The sequence below is a fragment of the Schistocerca americana genome, chromosome X (assembly GCF_021461395.2).
Source record: "Schistocerca americana isolate TAMUIC-IGC-003095 chromosome X, iqSchAmer2.1, whole genome shotgun sequence".
In the NCBI taxonomy this organism is placed as follows: Eukaryota; Metazoa; Arthropoda; class Insecta; order Orthoptera; family Acrididae; genus Schistocerca; species Schistocerca americana.
Window position 1 is genome coordinate 141,930,859 of NC_060130.1, and position 20,740 is coordinate 141,951,598.

General features: G+C 40.0%; 1 protein-coding gene across 2 annotated transcripts in view; it reads left to right on the forward strand.

The window, feature by feature from the left end:
- Positions 1 to 20,740, forward strand: part of LOC124555309 (exonuclease 1) — a 149,478-nt gene that overhangs the window by 78,362 nt on the left and 50,376 nt on the right. For both annotated transcript variants that reach the window (XM_047129183.1, XM_047129184.1), the window contains 2 exons: positions 15,238 to 15,453; positions 16,895 to 17,179. In XM_047129183.1, the coding sequence (XP_046985139.1) occupies positions 15,238 to 15,453; positions 16,895 to 17,179 (501 nt within the window). The remainder of the gene's footprint in view (positions 1 to 15,237; positions 15,454 to 16,894; positions 17,180 to 20,740) is intronic.

Sequence of the window (20,740 nt, forward strand, 5' to 3'; positions counted from 1 at the left end):
TAGGACTAAGGGTGGATGGATATGTTTCAGATTATATTTACCAGTCCTCTGCAGTCTCCTGGATTGTTATCTTCAAGCAGTTGCTGTGACAATCCATGCGGTACATTAGACAATGTTAAACTCAACAGAAATATTATAATGAGCCATTTAAAACAGCACTTCGTAGAACTATTGTCCCCCACAGCTGACTTAAGTCATGGCAGTGTAGTTGTGTGTATGTGCCAGTCATTTGTACAGAATCACTGCAATAATGCAGGTTAACGTGACTACATAGAGAAAGGAGCTATTGTGTTTGGATATGCCTGTGACAACACTGTGAATGAAGCTGTCAGATTTGTCAGCTTATAGACGTGTTCGGCTAAAGTGTGTACAAGGAATTATATACAACCCACAGTCATGTAACATGGCATAAGAACAGTACTCATGAAATAAACCTTAACTGATAGGATCCAGAGTAAAGTGTTTAACCTTGTCAGTGATAATCAGTTTCAAACCCAGCATGAATTGCTGCAGTCAGTGAATGCTAGTTCTTCTTAACCAGTTTACAAATGAACATTGCAAAGGGAACTGTATGCAATGAACATTAAAAGTTAGGTACTTCACAAAAGGCAATTCCTCACACTGGTATGGAAACTGGACAGTAGCTGACTGGAGGCATATACTGTGGTCTAATGAGCTCCAGTTGTGCATCTTTTTAAATTGTGCAAGGTGTTGAGTGCACATACAGCCCTATTATGTGTTTAACCTGCAGTTTGTGGTGGGCATGGTTCAGACCAGAGGTGGTTTTGTGATGTTTTGATGTGTGTTACATACCATTACCTGGGCTCAGTCATCCAGTTTACTGTGAATATGAAAGTGAATATTTATTTCTACATTCTCAGTGACCCAGGTGTTCTGTGGACAATCCCACCTTCCAAGATGACAACACTTGTGTTCACAGGGCTGCATGCGTACATTTATGATTTGCTGAATACTTGGATACCCCTTCGCACGTAGACTGGCTCACTAAAACACCCAATTTCAGTACCTTAGAAAATGTCTAAGACTATTTGGAACAGCTGGAGAAACATAGTAGTCAACATCCTAGCAGTTTAGTTGCTTTACATGATGACTCGTCGATGAGTGACTTGAGATGCATATGGCATATGTGAAGAAATGGGTGGACTATCATCCTCACCAACTTAAAGGTCATTATCAAAGCTAAAGGTGGTGTTACACAATTATGCTACTCTCACAGACCTCATAATACAATATCCACACCATCTTTGATGCACACAGTGCAGTGCCACAACAACAACTCACATTAGGTACCATTGCACATGTCCTGGAAAACAAGGTGAACTCGTGGCGGCAGGCCCCAGCAACGACTGCCCAGAAAATGTCATGTGTACGTTAATTACCTTAAATGAGGCAGATGTCACCAGCTCTGTCTTCATCATGTCGGAGATGCTGTTTGGGTTACCAGCATCACTGGCACTCCTGCAGCATCACACAAAGTGCTGCCTGGGGCATTTCCAGCCTTACATGCCAGTTGAAGAAGGGAGAAACATTGTATCCTCGTCTGTCAGCAACAAAGAAGCAGAGATGTATGATCCACCACTGAGTAAGCAGATTGATATGACCAGCACAGAGCATATCACTGGACTAGCATATTGTTGACAATCTCACTGTGTACTTGGATTTTGTACTGCATTTCTCCTCGTGTGGCTACTTTGTAGTTGATGTACTCGGCTGTGTTCATGGAACAGCTGGCTTACAACTTTACTTGGGAAGTTGTTTACCCTCATCTCAGGGCAGGTATCAATTCTGAATGTAACTGACAGCAATTAGGTATCCCATCAGCATTTCACGTTTGTGGATTTGAACCCGAGCACTGCTTTGCAGGACTCATTTGGCACATATAACAGTGTGTTTAAGGGTTTCCAGGAATAACTGCAACCATTTACCTTTTGTGATGCTTAAGTTTTTATTTTGAATAGCCTAGAAAATCATCATCAGTTGGTACACACTTTTGATGAATGTCTGAAGCATTGTGGGGATTGTGTAGCTGTGGCCAGATAGAAAAGGAAATGATTAAGCAATGTATGTGTTGAGAATTATTTACATGGTAAAATCAATTGAAATACATTACTTACAGTTTTTAACATCCACATGCTTATTCCCGGTTCACACATTACGATAAATCTATAGCACTACACAAACTTTGCCACAGGCAGCAACTCCGACGTGCTTCACAGAATGTAAACGTACCAAAGAGTGTGACTAAATTTAATATCCAAAGAGTCTGTGTTGGAGCAGAGATTTTCTTTGGTCAACATTTGTGTTATCTACAATTGCACATTGACGATAGTAAATACGTGTATCGATTTATGTTACATTCATTATTACAACTGGCAGAAAAATGCTCCCATCGTACCACAAGAAATGTGAATGTGTTCCTGTTTATTAAAAGACTCTGACTGAAAAGTGGGGTACCAGCTGCCTCAGTCTACTGTCCACAGCAACTTTAAAAAATTTTCCAAAAATTTTGGCATGCAAACCTATTTGTGCTCTTTTTAGCATGCAACTCGCCTTAAACTTTCTCAAACTGCCCCAACTATAACTCACACCAACTAGTCCGTCACTGTAAGTTGGTTATACCCATTCACTCTCAGTTGTCCTTTCTCACTCACTCATTCAGCCCAATTTATTGTCATTATCTCTTTGTGTCTCTCTGTCATTGTCTTCTGTGTCACAGCCACAGTTCACTTTGTTCTGTCCGACTACTATAGCCTTCTCTCACTGTCAGTCTCCCTCTTGCTGTCTGTTACTGCTAATATTGGATTCCTTCCTTCCTATTGCTGCCATCTTTTCTCACTCTCACTATCTCTCTATTCTTCATTGTCATTGTCATTGTCATATACTCCGTGTCTCATTATTACTGGCTCACACCCCCTTCCTCTTTCTCTTTTTCCCTCTCCCATCCAGCACTCTTGTCTCTGTCTTTTCCTAGCACTGTTTTGTCACTGTCAGAAATGTTCCACTGCCCCTGTGTCTGTCTCTTTTTCTCACACTGCCACTGTCTCCTTCGCTGTTTCCATAACACGACCACTGTCTACTGTTTTCCAGTATTTATTATTTTTCCATCTCTTTGCCACTGCCACTGTTTTCTTCTCTCAGCATAATAAAGCATGCATATGTTCGCGTGCGAAAATTTTTCAGAAAATTTTTAAAGGTGCTGAGGAAGGTAGAATGAGACAACTGGTACCCCAGTTTTCAGTTAGAGTCTTGGAAATATGCAGGTACATATTTACATTTTTTGTGCTCTGACAGGAGAATTTTTTGTTAGTTTCCTCCTTTTCTGAACTGCAGCAGGACATGTAAATCACGTGAAAAGAAATTTATTGGTCAGTAAAATTTGTGTGTATGGGAATGCAGGCTTTCTTGGTGAATCTCAATGCTGAAGTTTTCTCAGGTTGTCAGCAGAGCCAAGGCATGGTTCTGCGGCCACAGAACAATGCCTTGACTCAACCGATAACCCAAGAAAACTTCGTCATTAAACTTTAGATAGTTTACATGTGTGATTGAAATAATGCAAAAATAATTTTACACCTCAGAACGAATTTTATATGCAAAACAGTTTTGCATGTGCTTCAGTACTACAACATGGGATTCCCAGGTGATAAAGGAGACAGTTTACAGGTTATTTCTCCATGCTACATCACTTTATAAACTATGTTTTCGTCCCACAGTGGATTGTTGTTGTTGTTGTGGTCTGCAGTCCTGAGACTGGTTTGATGCAGCTCTCCATGGCGCTCTATCCTGTGCAAGCTTCTTAATCTCCCAGTACCTACTGCAACCTACATCCTTCTGAATCTGCTTAGTGTATTCATCTCTTAGTCTCCCTCTACGATTTTTACCTTCCACCCTGCCCTCTAATACTAAATTGGTGATCCCTTGATGCCTCAGAACATGTCCTACCAACTGATCCCTTCTTCTAGTCAGGTTGTGCCACAATCTTCTCTTCTCCCCAATCCTATTCAATACCTCCTCATTAGTTATGTGATCTACCCATCTAATCTTCAGCACTCTTCTGTAGCACCACATTTCGAAAGCTTCTATTCTCTTCTTGTCCAAACTATTTATTGTCCATGTTTCACTACCATACATGGCCACACTCCATACAAATACTTTCAGAAATAACTTCCTGACACTTAAATCTATATTCGATGTTAACAAATTTCTCTTCTTCAGAAACGCTTTCCTTGCCATTGCCAGTCTACATTTTATATCCTCTCTACTTCGACCCTCATCAGTTAATTTGCTCCCCAAAAAGCAAAACTCCTTTACTACTTTAAGTGTCTCATTTCCTAATCTAATTCCCTCAGCATCACCCAACTTAATTCGACTACATTTCATTATCCTCGTTTTGCTTCTGTTGATGTTCATCTTACATCCTCTTTTCAAAACACTATCAATTCCGTTCAACTGCTCTTCCAAGTCCTTTGCTGTCTCTGACAGAATTACGATGTCATCGGCAAACCTCAAAGTTTTTATTACTTCTCCATGTATTTTAATACCTACTCCGAATTTTTCTTTTGTTTCCTTGACTGCTTGCTCAATATAAAGATTGAATAACATCAGGGATAGGCTACAACCCTGTCTCACTCCCTTCCCAATCACTGCTTCCCTTTCATGTCCCTTGACTCTTATAACTGCCATCTAGTTTCTGTACAAATTGTAAATAGCCTTTCGCTCCCTGTATTTTACCCCTGCCACCTTCAGAATTTGGAAGCGCGTATTCCAGTCAACATTGTCAAACGCTTTCTCTAAGTCTACAAATGCTAGAAACGTAGGTTTGCCTTTCCTTACTCTAGCTTCTGAGATAAGTCGTAGGGTCAGTATTGCCTCATGTGTTCCAATATTTCTACAGAATCCAAACTGATCTTCCCCGAGGTCAGCTTCTACCAGTTTTTTCATTCGTCTGTAAAGAATTCGCGTTAGTATTTTGCAGCTGTGGTTTATTAAACTGATTGTTCGGTAGTTTTCACATCTGTCAACACCTGCTTTCTTTGGGATTGGAATTATTATATTCTTCTTGAAGTCTGAGAGTATTTCGCCTGTCTCATACATCTTGCTCACCAGATGTTACGAGTTTCGTCAGGACTGGCTCTCCCAAGGTCGTCAGTAGTTCTAATGGAATGTTGTCTACTCCCGGGGCCTTGTTTTCACTCAGATCTTTCAGTGCTCTGTCAAACTCTTCGCGCAGTATCATATCTCCCATTTCATCTTCATCTACATCCTCTTCCATTTCCATAATATTGTCCTCAAGTACATCGCCCTTGTATAGACCCTCTATATACTCCTTCCACCTTTCTGCTTTCGCTTCTTTGCTTAGAACTGAGTTTCCATCTGAGCTCTTGATATTCATACAAGTGGTTCTCTTTTCTCCAAAGGTCTCTTTAATTTTCCTGTACGCAGTATCTATCTTACCCCTAGTGAGATAAGCCTATACAACCTTACATTTGTCCTCTAGCCATCCCTGCTTAGCCATTTTGCACTTCCTGTCGTTCTCATTTTTGAGACGTTTGTATTCCTTTTTGCCTGCTTCATTTACTGCATTTTTATATTTTCTCCTTTCATCAATTAAATTCAATATTTCTTCTGTTACCCAAGGAGTTCTACTAGCCCTTGTCTTTTTACCTACTTGATCCTCTGCTGCCTTCACTACTTCATCCCTCAAAGCTACCCATTCTTCTTCTACTGTATTTATTTCCCCCATTCCTGTCAATTGTTCCGTTATTCTCTCTCTGAAACTCTGTACAACCTCTGGTTTAGTCAGTTTATCCAGGTCCCATCTCCTTAAATTACCACCTTTTTGCAGTTTCTTCAGTTTTAATCTACAGTTCATAACCAATAGATTGTGGTCAGAGTCCACATCTGCCCCTGGAAATGTCTTACATTTTAAAACCTGGTTCCTAAATCTCTCTTACCATTATATAATCTATCTGAAACCTGTCAGTATCACCAGGGTTCTTGCATGTATACAACCTTCTTTTATGATTCTTGAGCCAAGTGTTAGCTATGATTAAGTTGTGCTCTGTGCAAAATTCTACCAAGCGGCTTCCTCTTTCATTTCTTAGCCCCAATCCGTATTCACCTACTACGTTTCCTTCTCTCCCTTTTCCTGCTACTGAATTCCAGTGACCCATCACTATTAAATTTTCGTCTCCCTTCACTATCTGAATAATTTCTTTGATTTCATCATACATTTCTTCAATTTCTTCGTCATCTGCAGAGGTAGTTAGCATATAAACTTGTACTACTGTAGTAGGCGTGGGCTTCGTGTCTATCTTGGCCACAATAATGCGTTCACTATGCTGTTTGTAGTAGCTTACCCGCACTCCTATTTTTTTATTCATTATTAAACCTACTCCTGCATTACCCCTATTTGATTTTGTATTTATGAACCTGTATTCGTCTGACCAAAAGTCTTGTTCCTCCTGCCACCGAACTTCACTAATTCCCACTATATCTAACTTTAACCTATCCATTTCCCTTATTAAATTTTCTAACCTACCTGCCCGAGATCTGACATTCCACGCTCCGATCCGTAGAACACCAGTTTTCTTTCTCCTGATAACGACGTCCTCTTGAGTAGTCCCCGCCCAGAGATCCGAATGGGGGACTATTTTACCTCCGGAATATTTTACCCAAGAGGAGGCCATCATCATTTAACCATACAGTAAAGCTGCATGCCCTCGGGAAAAATTACGGCTGTAGTTTCCCCTGGCTTTCAGCCGTTCGCAGTACCAGCACAGCAAGGCCGTTTTGGTTAATGTTACAAGGCCAGATCAGTCAATCATCCAGACTGTTGCCCCTGCAACTACTGAAAAGGCTGCTGCCCCTCTTCAGGAACCACATGTTTGTCTGGCCTCTCAACAGATACCCCTCCGTTGTGGTTGCACCTACGGTACGGCTATCTGTATCGCTGAGGCACCCAAGCCTCCCCACCAACGGCAAGGTCCATGGTTCTCGGGTGGACGCGCAGTGGATTATACTTGTGTATTTCATGTGTAAAACTAGGGTAACTTTGAACCTCCGTATCTCTGAAACAGATAGAGATACGGAAAAAACTTTCCGGGTTGTTTGAGATTGGGATCTTAGGGACATGTCATAAAAATTTTCAGCCATTAGCTGTGCATGGCCATTTTGGAATCTGCAACTGGGTTTTTGATACCCAAAAAACAAATTTTTGTGCCGTTTCTTGATAATAGATAAAGATTTTTGAAAAAGGGAGATGGCTTTTGTAGGTAAATACCTAGAGAATATACCATTGAAATTTTTAGCAATTTGCTGTGGTTATTTATTATTTTGATTTTACCTCATACGAGATTTTACACGTAGAACTAGGTTGACTTTGAACCTCTGTACCTTGTGAACAAATGAAGATATCAAGAAAATTTTGAAAGTAAAAATCAAACAGTGGAAAATCCAGGATGGAATGTAACAATATTAGAGAAGGAAAGTTGCTCCTCAAAATGCAGCTTGCACATACGTCTGCAGTCTCAGGCAACTGAAACCACATTGCGAGCAGCAGCACCAGTGCATGATGGGAGTGGTGACTGGGTGGGGGTAAGGAGGAGGCTGGGGCAGGGAGGGGGAGGGATAGTATGGTGGGGGTTGCGGACAGTAAAGTGCTGCTGTTTAGACAGAGGGCAGGAGAGAAAGTGGGGAAGGGGGAGAGTAAGGAGAGAAATAAGAAGAAATTAAAAAGACGGTGTGGCGGTGAAATGACGGCTGTGTAGTGCTGGAATAGGAACAAGGAGGGGACTGGATGGGTGCAGACAGTGACTAACGAAGGTTGAGGCCAAGATGTCGGCTAGTAGGCCCAACTTAGCTGCTGCCCAGTGCTAAACCATCATTTTGAATATAGATTTTGTTATTAAAGGTATAGTAATCGTGAGATAGCAGCAACTTGAGCAAATCCAATGACATAGAATTCTATGTTACTTAACTTTTATGATGCAGTACTTATCTTTTACAATATTGTGCAAAGGAAAGTTGCTACTCACCACATAGTGGAGATGCTGAGTCGCAGATAGGCACAACACAAAGACTCTCACAATGAATAGCTTTCGGCCAGAAGGCCTTTGTCAAAATTAGACGGCAAACAGAGACGTACACACTCGCAGAAACGCAACTCACACTCACATTGTTACATTCCATCCTGGATTTTCCATTGTTTGAGTACTTATCTTTTATTATTCAGTGTGTTTCTGTAAAGGTGTGTCGGTGTAAAGGTTAACTGTTCTGAGGGATGTGAATCTTGCTGATCTGGGTGTGGTGATGGGTGTGATGCTGTCAGTCTATTTATAACTGTTATTTATGAAGTATTGGGTTGTAGAATTGTTTTAGTTATTTTGTATCCAGGACTGTTCATTGAATTGAATACTGGGCATGTCGTTCATTGTTACAGTGTTTGGCTTCTGTGGCCGTTGGGAGGAAGTTGCAGTTCTTTAACAGGTTTTCTATTGTAGCTTGATGTTTCGAGGTGGAATTAGATTCTAATTCATTTATGTTATTTTTTTAAATTCTAAAGTTAATTAATGTATTTCTGATTCATACATTATCACAGCTGTTCTGTCTTTGTCAGCCTTAACAACAAGGGCATTAATGTTAGCTAGTTTCATATTAATTTGCTTTAGTGTTGCAGCTTCCTTATGTGTATTTCTTTGATGATTTTCTGTTTTCAAGTTTTTCTTAATTATTTTATTTGCTTCATGGGCTAGAGCATTTTGATCACTTTGACTTAATTTTGTCAATAGACATGCTATTTTGGTGTTAGTAATTAGGTCTTTAAATGTGTTTTCATCAAGTTTGGTTTATGTTTAAGCCCTTTGTTTAGCAAATTTAGTTCTGTTTTATTGAAGTGATGTTTGTTGTCTTTACTACTGTGTCAAAGAATTTGGCTTTTCAGCAGGTGATTGAGACTGGGAACTGGTGGATTTATTTACTTATTTATTTATTTATTTTAGCAATCAGGAGTGAGAACTTTTTCTTTTGCTTGGGTGAAATTTTTATGATTTCTTTAACTGCAGATTGTTGAACTATGTCTAAGAATTTTACAAGTTGGGATAGCATAAGGTAGTTGCTTAACTCTAGTTGCAACATCTAGATCTACATCTACACCTACACCCATACTCCGCAAGCCACCTGATGGTGTGTGGCGGAGGGTACCCTCAGTACCTCTATCGGTTCTGTCTTCTATTCCAGTCTCGTATTGTTCGTGGAAAGAAGGATTGTCGGTATGCTTCTGTGTAGGCTCTAATCTCTCTGCTTTTATCTTCATGGTCTCTTCGCGAAATATACGTGGGAGGGAGCAATATACTGCTTGACTCCTCAGTGAAGATATGTTCTCGAAACTTCAACAAAAGCCCGTACCGAGCTACTGAGCGTCTCTCCTGCAGAGTCTTCCACTGCAGTTTATCTATCATCCCTGTAACGCTTTCGCGATTACTAAATGATCCTGTAACGAAACGCGCTGCTCTCCGTTGGATCTTCTCTATCTCTTCTATCAACCCTATCTGGTACGGATCCCACACTGCTGAGCAGTATTCAAGCAGTGGGCGAACAAGCGTACTGTAACCTACTTCCTTTGTTTTCGGATTGCATTTCCTTAGGATTCTTCTAATGAATCTCAGTCTGGCATCTGCTTTACCGACGATCAACTTTATATGATCATTCCATTTTAAATCACTCCTAATGCATACTCCCAGATAATTTATGGAATTAACTGCTTCCAGTTGCTGACCTGCTATTTTGTAGCTAAAAGATAAGGGATCTATCTTTCTATGTATTCGCAGCACATTACACTTGTCTACATTGAGATTCAATTGCCATTCCCTGCACCATGCGTCAATTCGCTGCAGATCCTACTGCATTTCAGTACAATTTTCCATTGTTACAACCTCTTGATACACCACAGCATCATCTGCAAAAAGCCTCAGTGAACTTCCGATGTCATCCACCAGGTCATTTATGTATATTGTGAATTGCAACGGTCCTATGACACTCCCCTGCGGCACACCTGAAATCACTCTTACTTCGGAAGACTTCTCTCCATTGAGAATGACATGCTGCGTTCTGTTATCTAGGAACTCCTCAATCCAATCACACAATTGGTCTGATAGTCCATATGCTCTTACTTTGTTCATTAAACGACTGTGGGGAATTGTATCGAACGCCTTGCGGAAGTCAAGAAACACAGCATCTACCTGTGAACCCGTGTCTATGGCCCTCTGAGTCTCGTGAACGAATAGCGCGAGCTGGGTTTCACACGACCGTCTTTTTCGAAACCCATGCTGATTCCTACAGAGTAGATTTCTAGTCTCCTGAAAAGTCATTATACTCGAACATAATACGTGTTCCAAAATTCTACAACTGATAGACGTTAGAGATATAGGTCTATAGTTCTGCACATCTGTTCGACGTCCCTTCTTGAAAACGGGGATGACCTGTGCCCTTTTGCAATCCTTTGGAACGCTACGCTCTTCTAAAGACCTACGGTACACCACTGCAAGAAGGGGGGCAAGTTCCTTCGCGTACTCTGTGTAAAATCGAACTGGTATCCCATCAGGTCCAGCGGCCTTTCCTCTTTTGAGCGATTTTAATTGTTTCTCTATCCCTCTGTCGTCTATTTCGATATCTACCATTTTGTCATCTGTGCGACAATCTAGAGAAGGAACTACAGTGCAGTCTTCCTCTGTGAAACAGCTTTGGAAAAAGACATTTAGTATTTCGGCCTTTAGTCTGTCGTCCTCTGTTTCAGTACCATTTTGGTCACAGAGTGTCTGGACATTTTGTTTTGATCCACCTACCGCTTTGACATAAGACCAAAATTTCTTAGGATTTTCTGCCAAGTCAGTACATAGAACTTTACTTTTGAATTCATTGAACGCCTGTCGCATAGCCCTCCTCACACTACATTTCGCTTCACGTAATTTTTGTTTGTCTGCAAGGCTTTGGCTATGTTTATGTTTGCTGTGAAGTTCCCTTTGCTTCCGCAGCAGTTTTCTAACTCGGTTGTTGTACCACGGTGGCTCATTTCCATCTCTTACGATCTTGCTTTGCACATAGTCATCTAACGCATATTGTACGATGGTTTTGAACTTTGTCCACTGATCCTCAACACTATCTGTACTTGAGACAAAACTTTTGTGTTGAGCCGTCAGGTACTCTGTAATCTGCTTTGTGTCACTTTTGCTAAACAGAAAAATCTTCCTACCTTTTTTAATATTTCTATTTACGGCTGAAATCATCGATGCCGTAACCGCTTTATGATCGCTGATTCCCTGTTCTGCATTAACTGTTTCAAATAGTTCGGGTCTGTTTGCCACCAGAAGGTCTAATATGTTATCGCCACGAGTCGGTTCTCTGTTTAACTGCTCAAGGTAGTTTTCAGATAAAGCACTTAAAAAAATTTCGCTGGATTCTTTGTCCCTACCACTCGTTATGAACGTTTGATTCTCCCAGTCTATATCCGGCAAATTAAAATCTCCACCCAGAACTATAACATGGTGGGGGAAATCTACTCGAAATATTTTCAAATTATCCTTCAGGTGCTCAGCCACAACAGCTGCTGAGCCAGGTGGCCTATAGAGACATCCAATTACCATGTCTGAGCCTGCTTTAACCATGACCTTCACCCAAATCATTTCACATTTCGGATCTCCGTCAATTTCCTTCGATACTATTGTTGAGTAGATCTTTTCACTTCAGATTGGACCTAATTTTGTTTTTGATCCATGTGAGTTCAGATTTGCTGCTGGCTACTTGTGCTGAACTACCTTGTTCTTTGATTAAAACTTTGACATAATTAAAAGTCATGTTCTCTGAGATATACTGTTTATAATTTTTGAATAGTTTTCATTAACTTCAGTTTACACTTTCTGTGTGTATTCATTGGTCCTTTTACCTGGCTAGATAGTGAAATAAAAACTTTATCCCTTATTGATGTGGAACACTGTGACTGTGATGAGTACTATAATTATCAATGAAATGTTGTTGGGAATTATTAACTCGGTAGACTTTATAAATAGTGCACATAATTTTGCAGTAATGAATACGTGTTACTGTTGCAATATTGAATGTAATATAAATCAATATATAGATTTACTGTTTTCAGTGTGCAATTTTCAGTAATGCGTATGTTGACAGATGAAAAGAACTCTGCTCAAACACAAATTTTTTGAGCATTAAACTTAACCACACACTTTCTGTGAAGCAGATGGGAGTTGCTGCCTGTGACAAAGTTTGTGTAGTGCTATAGATGTAACATAAATGGAAAATGTAAATTATGTTTTCCAGAGTAATATGGGCACCAGGCATAAATTCATGGATGCTAAAAACTGTGAGTAGTGCCTTTAAGTTGATTTTATGATGTAAATAATTCTCGCCCCATTCATTGCTTGCTTGTTTCGTTTTTGTGACCGAGCGAGGTGGCGCAGTGGTTAGACACTGGACTCGCATTCGGGAGGACGACGGTTCAATCCCGCGTCCGGCCATCCTGATTTAGGTTTTCCGTGATTTCCCTAAATCACTCCAGGCAAATGCCGGGATGGTTCCTCTGAAAGGGCACGGCCGCCTTCCTTCCACATCCTTCCCTAAATCGATGAGACCGATGACCACGCTGTCTGGTCTCCTTCCCCAAACAACCAACCAACCGTTTTTGTGTTTTGCCACAGCTACATGACCCCACGGTGCTCCATGTGGCAGCTTAAAACTGATAATGGTAAATAAAAATTTAAGCATCACAAAAGAGAACTAGTTGCATTTATTTCTGGAAATCTTGATTCATCGCAGTCTCAGTGTTCTACAGCCATTAGGGATAAAAGTTTCACAAAGACTGTTTGTCTCTTGAGGGACACACAACAGACTATCTTTACAGTTTCATGTTTTATCTAATGAAATATTAATGAAAATGGGACAGAGGGAGAGCACTTTCAGTGGAGTTGATTTTTAGCTAAAAAATGCACTTATTTTTCAATGTAGTTCCCTTATAAGTTGGTACACGGTCCATTGTCCTTCAAATGACTAAAATCCACAAGTGAAGTATGATTCTGTATGGACTGCAAAATATTCACTTAAAACTGCTATAACATCTTAATTGAACACAAAATACACTGTTTGACAAGAAAAGTGAAGCACCCTGAAGATATGGTTGGATGTTAATTTAACTTCATACACATACACGCCATCAATGGGTAAGGAAATGATTAGAGTTTCAATTCTCTACGACAGGTAGAACAATCAGTACAGTGCATTAGTGTTGTTCGTGTTTTGTGTCGTTACCAGGTATGGTGAAGTTTATAAGGAGTGTAACTAGAATCAGATATTGACTGTCACTGTGAAGGACATGGGGATACCACATACTTGTGTGAGCAGTGTTATCAGCATCTGGCAGAGTTTGAAAGGGGCCTCTTCTTGTCTCCATTCACTTGGCTGGTGAAATTGTGCAATATCCAGATTTGTGGAGCATTCAGATGTGACAATGGGCCGATGTTGGAGTGCATGGGTACACAAGTGCAGGCATATGCATCAATGAAGTGATGGTCAACCTCATCTGACCACACAAGGGTGGGTCACTGTATTTTCCACCAAACCTAGTGTAATCCTTTCACATCTGCACCTGCCATCTGAGAAGAAGTAATGGACTCCCAGCAAAATTCTGTAACATCTCGCACCATATGTCGGAGACTAGCAGCAACCGGACTAGGGAATTACCACCTCATACGTAGGCTGCCATTAACACGCAACACAAATGCCTCATTTAGAGGGGTGCCATGACCAGCAACCACAGACTGCTGATAAGGGCGTCACATTGCGGTTGGTGATGGATCATGGTTCTGCATTACCACCAATGACTATAGCTGGTGAGTATGGTGGTGGCCTTGAGAGAAAGGTCCCATTTTTTCCAATGTCTTAGAGAGGAATAATGGTATTACTAATGGGGTGTCATGTCACGGGAAACCATTGGGTATCACTTCAGTTCATGGCTGGTAGTGACTGCGCAAACTGTGAAAGTACAACATAATTTTTTTTTTGCAAAGGAGTTCTTGTGGTGGTAGGGTGTTCCATTTGTCCACCAGTTGTTCACATTGGCTGGATGGTCATTGGTGTATGTGGACTTGCTGCAGTATCTTTCTTTTCAACAGTACAATGCTTGTCCACATGTTTTGTGTATGAACTGTCAGTGTGATGTTGAGCTAGACCCCAGATATGTCACTGATAGAACACATGTGGGACCAGCTCGGATGTCAACTTTGTCCCAGTGCCATTATCAAGGATCAGTTAACAGAAGTTCTAGGCCACCTTGCCTCAGGAGAGGATACTCTGGTTTTATGATACCCTTCCAACAGAATCAGTGTATGCATCATACTCAGAGGCCAACGTCATACTGATAAATTGGCTTGTACTGCCAAGTTCTTTGTAAATTTGACCCAGTTTTGTAATCACTTAAATAAGAGATCACTTACTCTCTCAACCAGTGAATTTTCACTTAGTTTCCACTTTCCCTTCTGTGTGCTTCTCCCCCCCCCCCCCCCCTCCAACACACACACACACACATACACACACACCCAGTGTATTTAGCAGCCACGAATTTCTTTAGATGGTTTAGTAGTTAGGAGTTAAAGGGTGCAAAATCTGTTGAATAGAGAAAATTTTTCAACGTTGTGTTCTCCAAATCCTTCAGGTTTTAAATTTTCTATCTTAAGCATGTCCATTGTTCTGCTTCCCCCCACCCCCTCCCCCTCCTTTTTTTCCCTTTTTTGCCTGTTGTCACACAATTCTTTTTTTCATCCATTTCACCGAAACTCTACTTTTTTAGTGATTTTTCAGTTATTGATTTATCCTTTTCAACATAATCAATATGAAAACCCATTTTGCATCACAGAAAACACTGCTTGTAACCTTCCTGACAGATGAAAATACTTTACTTTCTTTAGTGCAGGACCACCAGTTTCCACTCACTGTGTTTTACTGCTAGTTAAACTGTGTTCAAAAATGATACTTGTCAGTTTCCAACACACACACACACACACACACACACACACACACACACACACACACACAAAGTTAATAATAAATTACGGTGCATTAATTATTTATAGGTATTTCTCATTAATGTATTTATTCATGTATTTTATTAATAAATTTTAAATTCTATATAATGCAGAATTTTTTTTTCTGTCATAGGTTATGTTCAAGATGGATATAAGTGGAAATGGACTACTTGTAGAAAAAGAAAAATTGCATTTAGCAATGGGATCAAACCCAGAGAATTTTGAGTTTGATAAATTTAGGCACATGTGCATATTGTCTGGTTGTGATTATTTACCTTCTTTGCCTGGTATAGGACTTGCCAAAGCTTTAAAATTTGTAACAAAGACAGCTGATCCTGACATACATAGGGTAAGTTTTCTGATATTATTCGGCATTATACACTATTTTTTGATTTAAATACTCGCTGGCTGGAAATTTATATTTCATACACAGTTGATAATGTGAGTCTAGCATTCATTCATTCATTCATTCATTCATTCTCTTATTGTCTTCCGTAAAACACATTGTAAAGGAGAGCTTTAAGAGGTGTCGAACAAGTCGTAGTGTGGGTTGGATGGCAGAGGCAGTCACTGCAGGCATACTTCGGAAAAGTATGCTAACGACTATAGTGTGATTAAAATTATTTGATGGTTGATGACTGTTCTGTGGCAGATGACATGTTTTGTAGCTCTGAATTTAAACTCATGTCATAAATTAACCATGATCTCACAGTGTGCAATGTATCTGAGGAAATGGCGGTAAATAATCTGTGGCAGAACTACAATCATAATTGCTTTATTCACAACCATTAAAGATAGCCTCTATGAGCTAACTCAAGTCGGAGAGGAAGTCATTTTCCACTAAATACAAACTGTAATTTCTCACTATCATTGGCTACCTGACACTATCCTCACACTGGCTACACGAGCAGACACTGATGAACAGTCCTTGTTGACACTTGGTTGCAGATTATAGGCAACACAGGCAGCCTCCAGATGAGAAAAGAATGACAGGGAGAAAAATATCAGCAAATATAAAAGTGAATATGATGATAAAAATGACATGGCAAAGAGTTAGAAATAAAAAAATGCATGTAAACAAATTAATTTACTAAAAATAATAATCAAACTCCTTTGATTAGATTGATAAATAAAAATGTTTCTCTCTGTTTGATGAGACTTGAACCTACAACCTTCTACACATTAGGTTTGTGCGTTAACTGGTGCGGTGCGATTCAACACTGCATTCAGTAATTATATTTATGACTCTGCTGACCCAGTCACAATGATGAATTGCAGCCTTCAAAAATTTGGCTTCACACAATGTCATGCAAAGCTTATTTAATGTAAGACAATCTCTGTGATTATGATAACTGTATGTCACGCTGAATCAAGACTGGTGCAGAAGTATCCAGTTGTGTTTGGTTAGTGCTGTATATGAAACATGTATATATCATTAGCATTGTGTGTGTGTGTGTGTGTGTGTGTGTGTGAGTGTGTGTGTGTGAGGGGTGGGGGCTTTGGTTTGGTTATCATGTGTGATGAACTATGGAATAAAAGTGCCAGATGCATTATTCAAGATCCAAATATATCAAGAAAGAATGCTGGACAAGGAATTGGAAGTGAACTGACGTGTGTTGTAGCAGTTTGGCAACGGCAAACTTTTTGGGTGTGACTTTGAGTGTTCTGATTGGAGGAAACCAGCTCCAGCATGTGATGTGTCAACAATCAAGTAATTTTAATCAGACTGTAGTGCTAATTTGCTCACATTGATAATTGTCTTATATAATGTCCTCTTATCTTTTTCACAGGCATTAAGGCGGTTACCTCTTCATCTCAACATGCACAGTCTGTCTGTTTCTAATGAATATCGTGACGAGTTTGTTCAAGCAGTTGCAACTTTCAAGTATCAATTAGTTTATGACCCCATGACTCGAAAGTTAGTGCCACTGAACGAGCCTCCAGCTGGATATGAGCACAATAGCTATGTTGGTGAAATGATGCCTGATGACATTGCTTTTCAGTTGGCTCTTGGAAATTTAGACCCATTCACTTTGAAACCAGTGGATGACTTTAACCCAGACAGGATACAGAAGGTATGTGTCATGGCAGTTTATTTGTATAATTTTAGTATTGAAAAAACTGACTGATAACATTTGACCATACTGGTTATCATTGGTCAGATCAAAATACCTATTATTTTGTTTCTGTTCCTTTACAGCATTGGCTGTGAAATTATTTTCAAATGTTTGTAAAATATAACCCATTAAAAGTATTAAACTTGGGTCAGTCCAAGCACTCATCAAATCGCACCGTGGTAAAAACATATTGGGTTTGCGGGGCTGCACAATCAAAGACATTACACAAAGTGTATCTAGAACAACAGTGATGTAGCATACCACCTAAGAGTTTTAGCTGATGATTTGTATAAACTGTAATGTGATGCAGATTGGTTGGCTTACCCCTTTATAATAATCAGGCAGTCACACATATCTTCTATAATATTTTGATCTCTTCTCTGTAGACTTGAGTTCTTGTTTTGTTTTTTGTTGTTGTGGTTGTTGTTGTTGTTGTCGTCGTCGTCGTCGTCGTCGTCGTCGTCGTCATCATCTTTAGTCTAAATCTTGTTTCATGCAACTTTTGATGCTAGGTAATCCTGTGTGAACCACTTCACCTCTGCAGAACTTCTGCAACATACATCAATTTGGACCTGTGTACTGTAGTCTGGCCTTGTTCTCCCTCTACAATGTCTTCCCCCACACTTCCCTCCATTACCAGATTGGCTATTCTTTGATGCCCCAAGATTTGTCTTATCAGCAAATCCCTCCTTTTAATCAAGTTATGACATAAATTTCTTGTCTCCCGATTTCACTTCAGTACCTCTGCATTAGTTATCTGATCTACCCATCTGATATTCAGCATTCTCCTATAATACCACATATCAAAAGCTGCTATACTCTTCTTGTCTTTGGTAAATTAACTAACCCATTCCAACTTGTGTGTGTGTGGGGGGGGGGGGGGGGGGGTGGTTCTTTTTCCCCCTCTTATTTTTTGTATTAATTCTTTTTAAGTGAAATCTACTCTTTGCCATAACAGACATTTAACCCTAATTGGTCTTTTGTCATTTGGATGGAATTGTATGTTCCAAGTGCATAACTTCTGTCCTCATGTGGATGGTCATTGATGCATGTGAACATGCTGCAATACATCTCCCCACTGTAGCAATTCTTTCTATGTGTGGTTCAAGATTCGACGAACTATGCTACTTGGCAATCTCACTTCATGAGAAATTTATTTTCATCCTTCAGTTTTTGATGCTGGTATACTTACTTCCATGATAATGCCACAGAAATAAATGAAGAGCTTAGTACAGGATTCATGACTTTCTGGAATATGCTGGTCACTTTGTGCAACCTCCCAGGCATTTTGTTGCTTTTGTGGTGCTCACTGCGTGTTCAGTGCTTTTTAATTGGATTATTTATCATCTAGCAGTTTCTTTCTTTGACCAAATCTAACATGGAAAAGCATTTCAAATTTTTAGACGCATTGAGTACTCTGTAAATCCATTAAGCAGTAGTATTCACCCAAAATATGCAGAGTGAGCTGCCTGCTCGCATAAAGTTTTCAGATAACATGATACAGTATTGAGGATTGATGGCACCACTTTCAGCCATATGTTTTTAAAATTCCTTTATTTAGTGCGAAAGGTTTCAGTGCTACACTGCACCATCATCAAGCCCTGTGTACATCAGTGTGACAACAACATTAGTCACACAAGAAACACAATGTCATAATAATTGCTATCTAATACTCTTCCTACTTTTCCCTTAAGAAGCATAATAATACCTCAAAATATTTACTATATTATCATTAGATGAAGAAATTCATACATAAATCATAATTTGTTCATTAAATTAATTGTAAATCTCATTTAGCTAGAAAATACGTCTATTGCTTAATAAGAGTTGGCAGTCATCGAATAAATCAACCTTCAAGCAGATGCCCTAACAGTAGTTGTGAATTCAAAGTGGTCACAAAACAGGACTGTTGCTCAGTGACGTTAATAAATATTGTATATTAAGTACCTAATCCAGTCGGAATTAACTTGTACAAAGCATCGCACCATCAATATATCTACTGTAGCAATCGTAAGTTAGTTGAAAATGCACGAACTGTATATGACGATCCACTGCCTTTGTCTAATATAAGTGAAATGTGAGAAATTGTTCATAAATAACAAGCTTAAGTATATAGCTCTAACAACAGCACAATGTTTCCTCTCTTTAAGTGCTGCCCTCCCATACAGAACAAACTGCTACTATTCCCTGGTCACTACAGAAGTGCAGTTTGCAGCCGTTGCAAAATAGGATCGCAAAACACAATCTTTCAGTAAAGTCCTATGATATTACCAATCAGACATGGCTAAACAGTCCTCTACATCATATGAGTAGTGCACATGAAAGATGATTCCCAGGCAATACTGCACTAGTATTAACGGTAAAACAACGGAAACCTCCGTAGTGCCTGTAGGTCACATACGAGGGCCGTTCAGAAAGTAACCTCCAGTTGATTTAAAAAAATACACCAAGTTAAATAAAAATATTTTAATATATACATCTTACAACTACATCTTTGCACTATTTTTCTACATAGTCTCCATAGCGATTGAGGCACTTATCATATCTCTTCACAAGCTTTGAAATTCCTTCTGCATAAAAATCACCCGCTTGTGCCTGGAGCCAGCCTGTGACCGCATCTTTGAGCTCTTCGTCATCATCAAACCGCTGTGACCCGAGCCATTTCTTCAAATGCATGAAGAGGTGATAATCACTTGGCGCCAGGTCTGGGCTGTAAGGTGGATGGTTGATAACATCCCACTTGAAGGACTCAAGAAGGGCCGTTGTTCTGCGAGCAGAGTGAGGACGGGCGTTATCGTGCAAAAAAACGATACCGGAAGTCAGCATACCACGGCGTTTGTTCTGTATAGCCCGTCGTAACTTTTTTATTGTTTCACAGTACACGTCTTGATTAATGGTCGTACCACGTTCCATGAATTCAACCATCAACACCCCTTTGGCATCCCAAAACACCGTTGCCATCAGTTTTCTGGCAGAAAAATCTTGCGAGGCTTTTCTTGGTTTGGTAGGCGAATTTGAATGTGCCCACATCTTTGATTGTTCTTTTGTCTCAGGGTTCACGTACTTAATCCAAGTTTCGTCACCGGTCACGATTCTGTTTAACAATGGTTCTCCTTCGTCCTCATAATGTGACAGAAAGTCTAATGCAGAGGCCATTCTTTGAGTTTTGTGGTGGCCGGTAAGAATTTTGGGCACCCATCGTGCACAGAACTTACGGTAACCCAATCTTGCTGTCACTATCTCGTACAAGAGAGTCTTAGAAATCTGTGGAAAACCAGTAGACAACTCCGACATTGAGAAACGTCGATTTTCACGAACTTTTGCATCAACTGTCTGAACGAGTTCGTCAGTCACCAATGATGGTCTACCACTCCTCTCTTCATCATGAACGTTTTCTCGTCCACTTTTAAATAAACGTACCCATTCACGGACAACTCCTTCACTCATAACTCTTGGTCCGTACACGGCACAAAGCTCACGATGAATAGCTGCTGCAGAATATCCTTTGGCTGTAAAAAA